At 48.9% G+C, this 14,334-nt stretch overlaps 1 protein-coding gene across 5 annotated transcripts in view; it reads left to right on the top strand.

Moving 5' to 3' along the window:
* The window catches only part of mpped1 (metallophosphoesterase domain containing 1), a 48,530-nt gene that overhangs the window by 31,258 nt on the left and 2,938 nt on the right, over positions 1-14,334 (top strand). Inside the window, exons 6-8 of one of the 5 annotated variants that reach the window (XR_008948355.1) lie at positions 948-1,061; positions 2,021-2,228; positions 4,094-4,531. Coding sequence is in view for 1 of the 5 variants with exons in the window: in XM_057023131.1 (XP_056879111.1) it covers positions 948-1,061; positions 2,021-2,139 (233 nt within the window). In the remaining 4 variants the exon portion in view is untranslated. Of the gene's footprint in view, positions 1-947; positions 1,062-2,020; positions 4,532-14,334 lie in introns of those variants that run through there. The other 4 variants (XR_008948356.1, XR_008948357.1, XR_008948358.1 and 1 more) reach the window with 4 other exon arrangements.

Raw genomic sequence — 14,334 nt, forward strand, 5'->3', positions numbered from 1 at the left:
CTTTAAGTTAGAGCTCCTTGCGTTTGAGCTCATTTAAGTTCAAGCTCCTTCGTGTTATAACTACTTTAAGTTAGAGCTCCTTCACATTACAGCTCCTTTAATTTAGAGCCATTTTAAGTAAGAGCTCCTTTAAGTTACAGCTCCTTCACGTTAGAGCTCCATCACGTTAGAGTTCCTTCGTGTTAGAGCTGCTTCATGTTACAGCTCCTTTAAGTTAGAGCTACTTCACATTAGAGCTCCTTTAAGTTAAAGATCCTTCACGTTAGAGCTCCTTACGTTAGAGCTCCTTCACGTTAGAGCTTCTCATGTTCAAGCTCCTCAGTCCTGACATGCCACATTGCCCTACAAATTTTACGGTCCAAAGGTGACCGTCGCCTTTTTTATGTCCAACAATGTCTTTTGTGGAGGCCAGTTTAGAGCATTAACATCTATTCTTCATCAACTCATTTAATTTGTTCATCAATCACACAATCTTCATGTCACCCTCCTCTTTCTGCGGTTGGTTGGACACAAGACGCTTGAAGATAACGCCATTTTGCTGCTTTTTCCTGTGCTTCCCGGCTTTCTGGGCTGAGTGACAGATCAGAGGGAAGATGGAGGCACAAATTCCTTTTTTATTTTATTGACTCAGCAGTGGCTATATGTGCATGCGCACCAAGCAGCCACGCTTCATCCCTGTCACGCACACTGGGCGTGCGTGATTGATCGTTATTTTTCCCGTCTTTGTGCTGCGATGTGCAGTTTGCTGTTAGACGACCAGTCTGCAACAAAGAGTGTCAGTCTAAACGTGATGTATCACTCTGGAGAGAGATGAGCGTTAGCACAGAGAATCGCATGTCTCAATCAGACAAAATCAGGGCTGCTTCAGTCTTCCTGCAGTGGAAGTCAAGTGTACCAATCCTCCTCTGTGGAGCGTCACTGCCTTGCTCATGTCCCGTCTCACGCAGGATTCCTGGACTGGGTCCCGAAGAAGATGCAGCGGGTTGGATGCATGGAGCTGCTGAACACAGTTCAGAGGAGAGTCCAGCCCAAGGTCCACGTGTTTGGACACATTCATGAAGGTAAAGACTTTATTATGGGATGGTCAAAGCCTTTTTAATACCGGGCCAGTCCTGCCCTGTCCTGTCCTGTCCTGTCCTGTCCTGTCCTGTCCTGTCCTGTCCTGTCCTGTCCTGTCCTGTCCTGTCCTGTCCAGCAGTATCAGACCATGATGCTGTTTCTGCACCAGCATGCAGCCACGTTTCAGAACATTTTGCTCTACTGAAGCCTATAAAAGAAGAAGAATTCACTTTTAAGCAGGATATTTGGAGCCACACATTAGAGCACTGACAAAGACTAAAATACCATCTTGAAGACAATATGCTGATTGTCTATTATAGAAAAACTTGAACTGCTGCCTCCCAGCAGGACTCATTCAAGCCAGCCAGGGCACAGAGATCACCTCTATGGGCTGAGGGACTACTTTTTTGGTGTTATCAGGTCAGCTCTGAGCCACAGACACCGCAGCGGCCCATTAGAGAGAGCCAGATTAGAAACTAGATCAGGATCCTCTCAGAGCAGAAGACTCAGAGCTCTTCATTAGCCTGAGTACTAATGGGACAGACCTGCACCACGATGGGTTTGCTATTTTTGAATTCTGCATGTGAAAGGAGCCACGACACCGATCGAGTCAGAAATAGAGCCAACTAAAACAGCAGCTCAATTTCAGACCACCCACATTTGACCTATGAAACCAGGGATGGGACATGAATGTCACAGGTGTCCTGACACACTCCTGTATACATGTTCTCCTAGCCTGTCCACCCTCAGTGCTCATTTCATATGATACCGAGCCTTTACTGATGCTTTCTTTGTATAAACAGGTGACACCTTACAGGTCGGCACTATCCCTATCACAGTCCTCCTTCTTCTCCTCCCCCTCCTCTTTCACACTCTCATTCCACCTTCTGACAGCAGTAGAATAATGAAAGTATTCATGTGTGTTGATCATTCCTTGGGGGGGGTCTCTGGTGCTGTGCAGGGTATGGCATGATGACCGACGGCACTACGACGTTTGTCAACGCTTCAGCCTGCACCGTCAACTTCCTCCCCATGAACCCCCCTATCGTCATCGACCTGCCAAACCCCAGGACAACATGATAATCTAACCAGAAGAGGATCACCTTGAAACTCCTCCATTTACCTAGAGAGGAGGATGCCTGAGGGGGGGTTCAACACATGTAAATACAGTATGTATTTGTGTGCGTGTGTGTGTGTGTGCGCATGTGTGTGTGTGCGTGTGTCCTCTCTGACTGCCCAGAGCCTCAGCGGTGGACAGAGACACCCTGACCACCCCCCCCCCCCCCCAGTCTGTGGACGGTGTTGCCAGGACAGTCACTGCCCCACCAGCCAGACTGCAAAAGAAGTGTCCCTCATCTTCACCCTTCAAAGATATATTTGTCTCAGAATGGTCTCAGAGGACGCAGACCTGACAGCCGGGGGGACCATGGGTGTCAAACAGGTCGACACTCCTCTCCTGGGCCTCATTACAGCCCTCACAAGCCTCCTAACTGGTCGAGAGGCTGCATAGAAGACCTCTGCCCTGGTCTGTCCTCCAGCGTCTTGACACTGCGCAGGTGTTACACTCCTGGTCTCCTCAGACATGTCTCTTTCTGTCCAGTCCTCTTCTTGATTTTGAACCTGCTAGTACATCACTGATCCTCCAGATGAGACCTTTTATCAAGTTGTAATTACTCTTCTCGTCCTGCTTTATCTCCTTTGTCATAAAAAGCTTTTTATGTAAATTTCCACATTGGCAATATGCTTTTAAAATGGACCTCAAATTTAGGTGCCAATTCCTGTTTTGCTGTAAATATTCCCTCTGGTGTGTTTTTCCTCCGTTTGTCTGCATGGTGGTTGTTAATCCTGAAGTTAATCAGCTGATCGGTGTGAGGGGGCAGGAAGTCAGGAAGTCCAAGAGGGATTTAATCACCAAAAAAGTTGCTCAGGTCACAGTCGCAACGTTGGGACGACAGGCTAATGACGCTTTAACACATCCTGAAAGGTCAAAGGTCGGCGGCTCTGTCAGCAAAATGTTGCTTTTGAAGTGTTTTCGCGACCATCATCTTTGACCATGCATTTAATTCACGGAAGCAACAACAGTGGTGTTGAATGAGAGCCAGACCCAAGTTGTTTGTCATGTCATGACAGAGCGCCTGTGTTCCACAGCTCCTCCATCTTTTATTGATCACTCTGTGTTCCAGTTTTTGAACGAGGCGTTCGGAATGTGCTCGGCATAACAAGAGAACGTCACACTTTGATCCGCCTGCTCTCCGACATTATGTATGAATGTTCCCTGCGGCTGTAGTTTAGTCCCATTTCACTCGCGCTGCGCCGCCACGTGAACATTCATCGTGCTGCTTGATGTCTTAATGTTTCTAAATGGGCAGAACGAGGAAGAGATGCCGACGACTCACCGGCACATCTGCAGACACTGGGAGGCGTGAGCATGCACATGCACCTACACGTGAGGAATTATTCGCAGCAACAAAAGCCAAATGAGTTGGGTGCAACGCAGAGAGACAGCTCACCTTGTGCACCCATATGTGAAACTGGTGCTGAGGGAAGACTGCCTCCACCTCAAGGGCCTTGTTCTGCAGGCCCAGAAGACCTGCTTCAGAGTTTGGATGAAGCCTAAACCCTGAAGTTCACAATGGACGCTATGATGTCCTCAAAGACGAATGCATGTGTGTGGTCCTCCATGTTTCATCTAAAAACACAGCATTTGCACAGGAAGTCTTATTTATTCTGAACTCTTCCCCCGATGAGCTGCTGGAGGTGTGTGAGGACACCGACCAGGAGGGATCAGCTTCATCCCACAGAAATGCAGGTTTCCTTCATTCAAAGAGATGAAGGGTTAAACCACAGAAGAGTAAAAGAGGGGCAGATGTCTTCTATCACCTGACAGGCCTCTGTCACCCCACTGGGTCATGGCTTCCTCTCCTCTCCTCTCCTATCCTTTTGTCCCAGCTTCTAGACGTCTCGGTTTGACGATCTTCCGCTTCACGTTGTTGTTTTGAAAATGTGCGGTGATTTTCCCTTTTATTTGTTGCAGCATGCATAAAGAAGAAGAACTGCTACCCAGACAATCTGCAGATGAAGCCTTTGGTTCCAGAATGAGGCAGCTACTGTGTACTGTGAGATGATTGACAGGGCGAACCTAAAAGCAGAACTGTGAAGCCTTTTAAAGGGATGTTAATAATGTGTGTCCTTGGTAAAATCCTTCACGTTTCAACAACAGCAGGTGATTCTGAATGTAAAGTATTTTTAGCTGACTAAAAGTATTCATACGGTATCGTGTTTTTGCCACTTTTGCATTTGAAAAAAACAATAAAACAGAAAGGAAAACCTTAACAGTGGCAACGTTGACTTTGTTGTTGTTCTGGGGGCCTCTGGAAATGTAGGATGTGCTCAGTGTTGTTGTCTGAACCTGGCTTTTTTGGGTCTGACGCTTTATTCGCTGTTAAATAAATTCTTATCTGTGACCAGTGGACCACGCTTCTTCACCACATTCTTGCCTCTTCTCCATCTTATTTCTTGTCTTCTTGGTTCTTCCCTTTTGTTGGAGTCAGAGGCTCCTGTGTCGTCTCTGTGATAGAAGCAGGTTCGTGTCCAGGAGGTCTTCACTGGCCACTGCAGCCCTGACTGTCATTTGTTCTGCACATCTTGTGCAGAGCTGTAGGAGCCACATTCCAATAATTACATTAGAAATCCCTCAGGACATGATGTGTATTCACAGGAAGCCTGGATACGTTAGCATGAGGACGACCTCCAGCTTGTCTCTTCGTGTTCTCACTCAGTATCTTCAGCCTCAAGGTTTCTGTCTCCATCTGCTTGTTCCTGCACCTCCAGCGTCTTCAGCTGGTGCGGAAACTCAATCAATCAATCTTTATTTATATAGCGTCTTTTACAATCAAAATTGTTTCAAGGCGCTTTCCAGAATCCCAGGGCCTAACCCCAGACAAGCAACAGTCTCAAGGAAAAACTCACCTTTAACAGGAAGAAACCTTGAGCAGGCTCATGTAGGGGGACCCTCCTGCTGATGGCCGGCTGGGTAGAGAGAGGAGAGGGGGGAGGATAGGTAGAGGATAGAATATATAGGAGAGGGGAAGTAGATAGAGAGGAGAGAGATCGGGAGAGGTAGAGGAAGAGGAGAGGAGAGGAGAGGAGAGGAGAGGAGAGGAGGAGAGGAGGAGGAGAGGAGAGGAGAGGAAACCATGACCCAGTGTGGGTACAGAGGCCTGTCAGGTGATCATGTTCTGGACCCCCGGCAGCCTTGGCCATATCAGCATAGCTAAGATGTTAACCTAATGATTAGACGACCCCCTAAGTATGATAAATTGTCTGTCTATGATAATAACTGGAACTACAGAATTAGTAACAATAATTATAACAATTTTTCAAAGAGGTAGGTTTTAAGCCTAATCTTAAAAGTAGACGTGTCAGCCTCCCGTACCTGGACAGGGAGCTGGTTCCATAGCAGGGGGGCCTGGTAGCTAAATGCTCGGCCCCCCATTCTACCCCTAGAAACTCTGGGGACCACAACTACACCAGCATTCTGAGAGCGGAGCGGTCTATTAGGCTGGTAAGGTGTCACTAGCTCCTCCAAGTAGGATGGAGCTAGGCCTCTGAGGACCTTGTAGGTCAAAAGAAGGGTTTTAAAATATATTCTAAATTTAACGGGCAGCCAATGAAGAGACACCAGTACAGGAGTAATGTGATCTCTTTTGTCAATACCTGTCAGAACTCTGGCTGCAGCATTTTGGATCAACTGGAGGCTTCTTAAAGAGGAATTTGGACACCCTGATAATAAAGAATTACAATAGTCCAGCCTGGAAGTAACAAATGCATGGACTAACTTTTTAGCATCATGGTGGATCAGTAGTTTACTGATCTTTGAGATGTTCCTCAGGTGAAAAAAGGCACTTGTAGAGACTATTTTAATGTGTGAGTTGAAGGAGAGGTTTTGATCAAAAGTTACTCCAAGATTCCTCACAGAGAGACTAAATGTCAATGAGATACCATCTAGGGTGATCATGTGATCTAATCTATTCCTGAGAGGTTCAGGACCAAACACCATGACCTCAGTTTTTCCTGAGTTAAGGAGGAGGAAATTTGAAGACATCCAGGACTTTATGTCTTTAAGACAGGTCTGAAGCTTCACTAACTTCTCTGTCACCTCTGGTTTCATGGATAAATAAAGCTGAGTGTCATCGGCATAACAATGAAAATTTATCCCATGCTGCTAATGATAATAATAATAATGTTCCCTGAGGGAAGCATGTACAGGGTGAAACTCAATGAGAACAGAATAAAAGGAGCCTCTGCAAGCAGTCGTTGCATGGAACTGATTTGGGACTGATTTCTGCTTTCAGAGTTGAACAAATTAGCTTGAAACTTTTGTAAATGACTGACACACGTACGGAAGTATTCACAGCCTTTTCTATGACACGCTTGAGCTCAGTAGCATTCTGGTTCCTCTCATTGTGCTTCAGATGTTTCTACACCTGGACTGAAGTCCATCTGCAGTGAATCCGGCTGATTGGACAAAAGGTGAAAATGTACACCTGTCGGAACATGTCGGAGCTAAAACCTGGTTGTGAAGTCCAAGGAATTGTCTCAAGATCCCAGAGACACGGTGGTATGGAGGCACAGATCAAAGGGAGGGTACAGGAACATTTCAAAGCCCCAATAGAAAACATACCAAACATCCCCCACCTTGTGTGTTTCTCAACCAAATGTCGCGTCAATGATCTTGTATCTGTACATTTACGGTGGTGCAACAGTCCAGCTAGACGGGACAAGAGAATTGTGATGTCCCCACCTAAACGGTTGGAGTTGTTGCGACGACATCAACATATGAGGATGCCCCCTGGACGCCTCCCTGGTGAGGTGTTCAGGGCATATCCCTTCTGTAGGAGGCCCCTGGAAAGACCAAGGACACGTTGGAGAGACTATGTCTCCCGACTGGTCTGGGAACGACTGGGGCTTCCCCCGGACGAGCTGGAAGAAGTAGCTGGGGAGAGGGAAGTCTGGACCTCTCTGCTTAGGCTGCTGCCCCCGCGATCCAACCCCGGATAAGCGGCGGAAGATGGATGGATGGATGGATGCATGCATGGATGGAGTTTATCTCTTCCAACTCACAGGATGACACAAACAATTTACAGTGTAGAAGGACATGTCTGAGGTCAATCTGACTGGCAGATGCTAAAACATTTAGCTTCTTTTTACTGAGTTCAGACTGGTTTAAGGGGACAGGACGCGGAGTGCTCACCATACTGAGATCTTATGATATTCTTCTAGATTCATGTTAGCCCCCAGCATGACCAGAAAGTTTGGGCAAGGTTTGCTAGCTTCATGAATGCCAGGAGAGATCTTTGCTGGTTTGGCCTTGTTGGAAGATATTCTGTGAAGTACTTCAACTGTAACATTAGACGGGCAGAAGATGAAGAGCTATTTAGTTGTGAAGTGACCTTCTCCCACCAGGGGTCCTGAATTTGGAATAGCAGCTCCTTTTACTGCCTCAAGAGCTGTAATCTATGGAGAGCCTGGAGGATATTTGTGTACAACCAAGCTCATCATTTCTGTCCAGCCATTTTTGAGTTTTACAGAATACTATATAAACTAGCTGGTAGACGCAGTGATCATTAGCAAAAGGGCCACCCTGGAAGTAACAAAGATGTTACTGAAATCAGTAAGTCAGAATCTCAAACTTGAGAAATGAACTATTTAAGGTCTCGGAACATTAACCAGGAACTTTTCTCCTTCCACAGTCCAAAAGTGGCATCAAATTTAGGCATGAAGGTACGCTTGGTGCACTATGGACATACAGCAGGAGCAGAAGGTTTGTTTAAAATGTTTACCCACCTGTGTCCAGGGGAAGGTGCTAGCTCAGTCTGTTTGGACCTGGGCTGAGAGCCCTTCCCCTTAGCCACTCCCGCTGGCGTGTGCACCAGACTGGCTTCCCCGGAACAATATTCTGGAGACCCAGGACAGAGTAGGTCATTCGTCACTGAATGCAAACTTCATTTTGAACATTCACCCTTTGACTTCCCCTCAGAAAGGTCCAGGGTGGCAGTTATGATTTCACACCTCATGGGCAGAGCCCGGACATGGGCCACGACGGAGTGGGCCAGGAGTTCCGTCATATGTGCCACGTCGGAGAGGTTCGCTGAGGCTCTTAGAGCCGTCTTTGACCCTGTGGCAACAGACAGGGAGAAGGCTCGAGAGCTAAGCAGACTGAAACAGGGAGGGGACTCGATCTGTGACTACGCCATCCGCTTTCGTACCCTGGCGACGGAGAGCGGTTGGAATGCCACGGCCCTGTATGACACTTTTCTGAAGGGTCTCTCAGACCCAATCCAGGATCTTCTCATCCCTTTGGACCTACCCCCGGACCTCGACTCACTCATAGCCCTCGCCATCCGCACCGACAACAGATTGCAAGAGTGGAAGCAGCGGTGAGGGACCAGTTACATCCCAGCTTCTGCATTCAGTTCTTCTGTGGTTCCCTGGCACGCCGGACCTCATCGACTTCCCCCCGATCAACCCCCTCGACCCGCACCCCAACAGGAGGAGGAACCGATGCAGCTGGGAAGGGCCCGCCTCTCCCAGGAGGAGCGGGAGTGGCGTTCCCCGAAGGGCCGATGTTTCTACTGCGGCACGCAGGGCCATCTCGTTGCTGACTGCCCCGTCAAGGCAAACCTGAGGGTGAGTCACTTCACAGCCTACACCCATACGTCCAGACAATTAACTCAAGTAAGACTTTCGCACCGCCGCAGAGACTTTACTTTCGGAGTTTTAATTGACTCAAGGGCTGACGAGAGTCTTATCGACTGAGGCTTGGCTCGGGAGATGGGACTCCGAGTCGAACCCCTGAGTCAGCCCCTCAAAGCGAGTGCGCTCAATGGGAGCAAACTTTTTGACATTTCCCATATCACAGAGCCAGTGACTGTTCATGTCAGCGATCATAGGGAGCACATAAGACTTTATCTGATTAACTCTGTTCAACATCCTCTAATTCTCGGAATCCCGCGGCTGGTGCGCCACAATCCTCACATCAATTGGCGTACTGGAGACATAATTGAATGGGGGAAGGATTGTGAAAATCATTGCCGGGCCCCATGGCCTAAGATTCATGCTTTGACTCTGAAAAAGGATGCTTTTATTCAATCTGCCACAAATTCAGAAGCCATAGACTTAACTACAGTGCCGAGCTGTTACCACCACCTAGCGGAGGTTTTTAGTAAGACCAGGGCCACAGCTCTTCCCCCTCATCGCCCCTATGACTGCCCCATAGAGCTCCTGCCAGGTGCTACCATCCCCAAGGTCCGTCTATATGCAATCTCTGGGCCCAAGAGGCAGGCCATGAAGGACTACATTGATACATTCCTGAAAGCCGGCTTGATTCGGCCTTCCTCATCTCCTGCCGGAGCTGGGTTCTTTTTTGTTCAAAAGAAGGATGGAACCCTCCGCCCGTGCATCGACTACAGCCCCCTCAACGACATCACGATCAAGAACCGATATCCTCTTCCCCTCATGTCTACGGTCTTTGACCATTTACAACAGGCGCAGATTTTCACTAAACTAGATCTGCGCAACGCCTATCACCTTGTCTGCATTCGGGAGGGGGACGAATGGAAAACCGGTTTTAACACCCACAGCGGTCACTATGAATACCTGGTGATGCCATTTGGCCTCACAAACACCCCAGCTGTCTTCCAAGACATGATTAATGACGTATTAAGAGACTTCTTAGCCATTAGACTTCTTAGCCATTTCCGTTTACGTCTACATAGATTTTGATTTTCTCCCCTGATTTAGAGACTCACAAGAAACACGTAGAACTCGTTTTACAACGTCTCCTTGCTAACCAACTGTTTGTCAAAGCAGAAAAGAGTGAGTTTCATGCCAAAACTGTCTCCTTCCTGGGTTTTATCATAGCCCCTGGAAGGGTTCAGATGGACCTGGCTAAAATGAGCGCTGTAGCCGATTGGCCCACACCTGATAGAAGTGTTCAGCAATTTCTGGGGTTTGCCAACTTTTACAGGCGGTTTATCAGAGGATTCAGCGTGATAGCAGGTCCCCTCCTCTCTCTCACTTCCCGTTTCGCTGGTCTGCTGAGGCTGAAGCGGCTTCCCAAGAGCTAAAGCGTCGGTTCACCACAGCACCCATCCTCACGCTCCCGGATCCTGCCCGTCAATTCGTGGTGGAGGTTGACACTTCCAGTGAGGGGATTGGGGCCATCCTTTCCCTAGATTAGATTAGATTAGATTCAACTTTATTGTTATTGCACATGTACAGGTACAGAGCAACAAAATGCAGTTTAGCATCTAACCAGAAGTGCAAAAGAAGCAGCAAGTGAGGATAATAACTTAATAAATACAGTATGGCGGTTATTTTACAATCGATTACCGGGTTGTGCTATAAACATATTTTACAGATGGTGTTTACATTAAATGCCCTACGTGCTGAAGGCGGCGATACCTGTAGATGAATACGGGTGGAGTAGCAGAAAAACTACACAAGAAATAACATCGCTGATCTACTTGGTGAGGAGGAGAGGAGAGGAGAGGATCATGTTTCTGGACCCCGACAGCCTAGCAGCATAACTAAGATGTTAACCTAACAATTAGACGACCCCCTAAGTATGATAGTTTTTCTGTCTAGGATCGTAACTGTCCATCCATCCATTCTCTACCGCTTATCCGGGGTCGGGTCGCGGGGGCAGCAGCCTAAGGAGAGAAGCCCAGACTTCCCTCTCCCCAGCTACCTCCTCCAGCTCATCCGGAGGGATCCCCAGGCGTTCCCAGGCCAGCCGAGAGACATAGTCTCTCCAACGTGTCCTGGGTCTCCCCGGGGATTATGAACAGAATCGGTGACAAAGGGCAGCCCTGGCGGAGGCCAACCCTCACCGGAAACGAGTTCGACTTACTGCCAGCAATTCGGACCAAACTCTGGCACCGATCGTACAGGGAGCGGACAGCCCGTATCAGCGGGCCCGACACCCCATACTCTCGGAGGACCCCCCACAGGACCCCCCGAGGGACACGGTCGAATGCCTTCTCCAAGTCCACAAAACACATGTGGACTGGTTGGGCAAACTCCCATGCACCCTCGAAGACCCTGCGGAGGGTGTAGAGCTGGTCCACTGTTCCACGCCCAGGACGAAAACCACATTGCTCCTCCTGAATCTGAGGTTCAACTATCCGGCGGACCCTCCTCTCCAGTACCCCTGAATAGACCTTACCAGGGAGGCTGAGGAGTGTGATCCCCCTATAGTTGGAACACACCCTCCGGTCCCCCTTCTTAAAAAGAGGGACTACCACCCCGGTCTGCCAATCCAGCGGCACTGCCCCCGATGTCCACGCGATGTTGCAGAGTCGAGTCAACCACGACAGCCCTACAACATCCAGAGCCTTAAGGGACTCTGGGCGGATCTCATCCACCCCCGGGGCCTTGCCACCGAGGAGTTTTTTAACTACCTCGGCAACTTCAGCCCCGGAGATACGAGAGCCCATCTCCAGGTCCCCAGGCCCTACTTCCTCACTGGAAGGCGTGTTGGTGGGATTGAGGAGGTCCTCGAAGTATTCCTTCCACCGATCCACAACATCCCGAGTTGAGGTCAGCAGCACACCATCACCACTATACACAGTGTTGACAGTGCACTGCTTCCCCCTCCTCAGATGCCGGATGGTGGTCCAGAACCTTTTCGAGGCCGTCCGAAAGTCGTTCTCCATGGCCTCACCGAACTCTTCCCATGCCCGAGTCTTTGCCTCGGCAACCGCCGTAGCTGCACTCCGCTTGGCACGCCGGTACCCATCTGCTGCCTCAGGAGTCCCACAGGCCAGTAAGGCCCGATACGACTCCTTCTTCAGCTTGACGGCATCCCTCATTGCCGCCATGACAGGCACCAACCACCTTGCGGCCACAGCACCGGTCAGCAGCCTCAACAATGGAGGCACGGAACACGGTCCACTCGGACTCAATGTCCCCCGCCTCCCCCGGGACATGGTCAAAGCTCTCCCGGAGGCGTGGGTTGAAGCTCCTTCTGACAGGGGACTCTGCCAGGCGTTCCCAGCAGACCCTCACAACACGTTTGGGCCTGCCAGGTCTGTCCGGCATCCTTCCCCACCATCGGAGCCAACTCACCACCAGGTGGTGATCAGTTGACAGCTCCGCCCCTCTCTTCACCCGAGTGTCCAGAACATGCGGCCGCAAATCCGATGACACAACCACAAAGTCGATCATCGATCTGCGGCCTAAGGCGTCCTGGTGCCAAGTGCACATGTGGACGCCTTTATGTCTGAACAAGGTGTTCGTTATGGACAATCTGAGACGAGCACAGAAGTCCAATAACAAAACACCACTCGGGTTCAGATCAGGGGGGCCGTTCTTCCCAATCACACCTCTCCAGGTCACACTGTCATTGCCAACGTGAGCATTGAAGTCACCCAGGAGGACGAGGGAGCCCCCAGAAGGGGCACTCTCCAGCACTCCCTCTAAGGACTCCAAAACGGGTGGATACGCTGATCTGCTGTTTGGACCATAGGCACAAACAACAGTCAGGATCCGTCCCCCCACCCGAAGGCGAAGGGAGGCTACCCTCTCATCCACCGGGGTAAACTCCAATACACAGGCACTGAGCTGGGGAGCAACCAGAATTGCCACCCCTGCTCGTCGCCTCTCACCATCGGCAACTCCAGAGTGGTAGAGAGTCCAACCCCTCTCAAGAAGACTGGTTCCAGAGCCCTTGCCGTGCGTCGAGGTGAGGCCAACTATATCTAGTCGGAACTTCTCAACCTCGCGCACCAACTCAGGCTCCTTTCCCACCAGAGAGGTGACATTCCATGTCCCTAGAGCCAGTTTGTGCAGCCGGGAATCAGACCGCCAAGGTCCCTGCCTCCGGCTGCTACCCAAAACACAATGCACCCGACCCCCTTGGCCCCTCCTGCAGGTGGTGAGCCCACGGGAAGGGGATCGTAACTGCAACTACAGAATTAGTGACGATAAGCTTTTTCAGAGAGGAAGGTTTTAAGTCTAATCTTAAAAGTAGAGATGGAGTCAGCCTCCCGTACCTGGACATGGAGCTGGTTCCACAGCAGCGGGGCCTGATGGCTAAATGCACGGCCCCACATTCTACCTTTAAAGACTCACCTGGAGGCTTCTTAAAGAGTTGTTTGGACACCCTGATAATAAAGAATTACAGTAGTCCTGCCTGGAAGTAACAAATGTATGGACTAACTTTTCAGCATCATCACGTCAGTAGTTTCCTGATCTTTGCAATGTTTCTCAGGTGAAAAAAGGCACTTCTAGAGACTATTTTAATGTGTGATTTAAAGGACAGTTTGCTCAAAAGTTACTCAAAGATTCCTCAAAGAGAGACTAGATGCCTAAGAGATACCATCTGGAGTGTTAATGGGATCTAATCTATCCGTGAGAGGTTCAGGACCAAACACCATGACCGTAGCTTTTCCTGAGTTAAGGAGAAGGAAATTTGAAGACATCGAAGACTTTATGTCTTTGAGACAGGTCTGAAGCTTCACTATCTTCTCTGTCTCCTCTGGTTTCATGGATAAATATAGCTGAGTGTCATCAGCATAACAATGAAAATTTATTCCATGCTGCTGAATAATGTTTCCTAATGGAAGCATGTACAAGGTAAAAAGGATTGGTCCAAGTACAGAACCTTGTGAAACTCCATGGCTAACCCTACTGTATGAAGAGGGAACGCCATGGACATGAGCAAACTGGTATCTACTCAATAAATATGATCTAAACCAGTCTAGTGCTGTCCCTTTAATCCCAATCATATGTTCCAGTCTCTGTAACAGGATGCTGTGATCAACTGTATCAAAAGCAGCACTGAGGTCCAGCAGAACCAGCATAAAAACCAGTCCATGATCTGAAGCTATAAGAAGATCATTCATAACTTTAATAAGTGATGTTTCTGTGCTGTGCTAAGCTCTAAAGTCTGACTGAAACATCTCAAGAAGGCTGTTCCTCTGCAGGTGCTCCAGTAACTGGGTCACCAACACCTTCTCAAGAATTTTAGAGCAAAGCAAGGTTGGATATAGGCCTATAATCTGCAAACACATCAGGATCCAGTGATGTTTTTTTAAGCAACGGTTTAATCACTGCCACCTTGTAGGACCGGGGTACATAACCTGTCACTTAAGAACAATTGATCTGGTCCAGGGTAGAACCGCCTATCATTGGTAAAACATCCTTCAACAGGTGTGTTGGGATGAGATCTAAAAGACACGTGGTGGACTTGGATTTCTGAATTAGCGAAGA

Source organism: Takifugu flavidus, chromosome 22, assembly GCF_003711565.1.
Source record: "Takifugu flavidus isolate HTHZ2018 chromosome 22, ASM371156v2, whole genome shotgun sequence".
NCBI classification, from domain to species: Eukaryota; Metazoa; Chordata; class Actinopteri; order Tetraodontiformes; family Tetraodontidae; genus Takifugu; species Takifugu flavidus.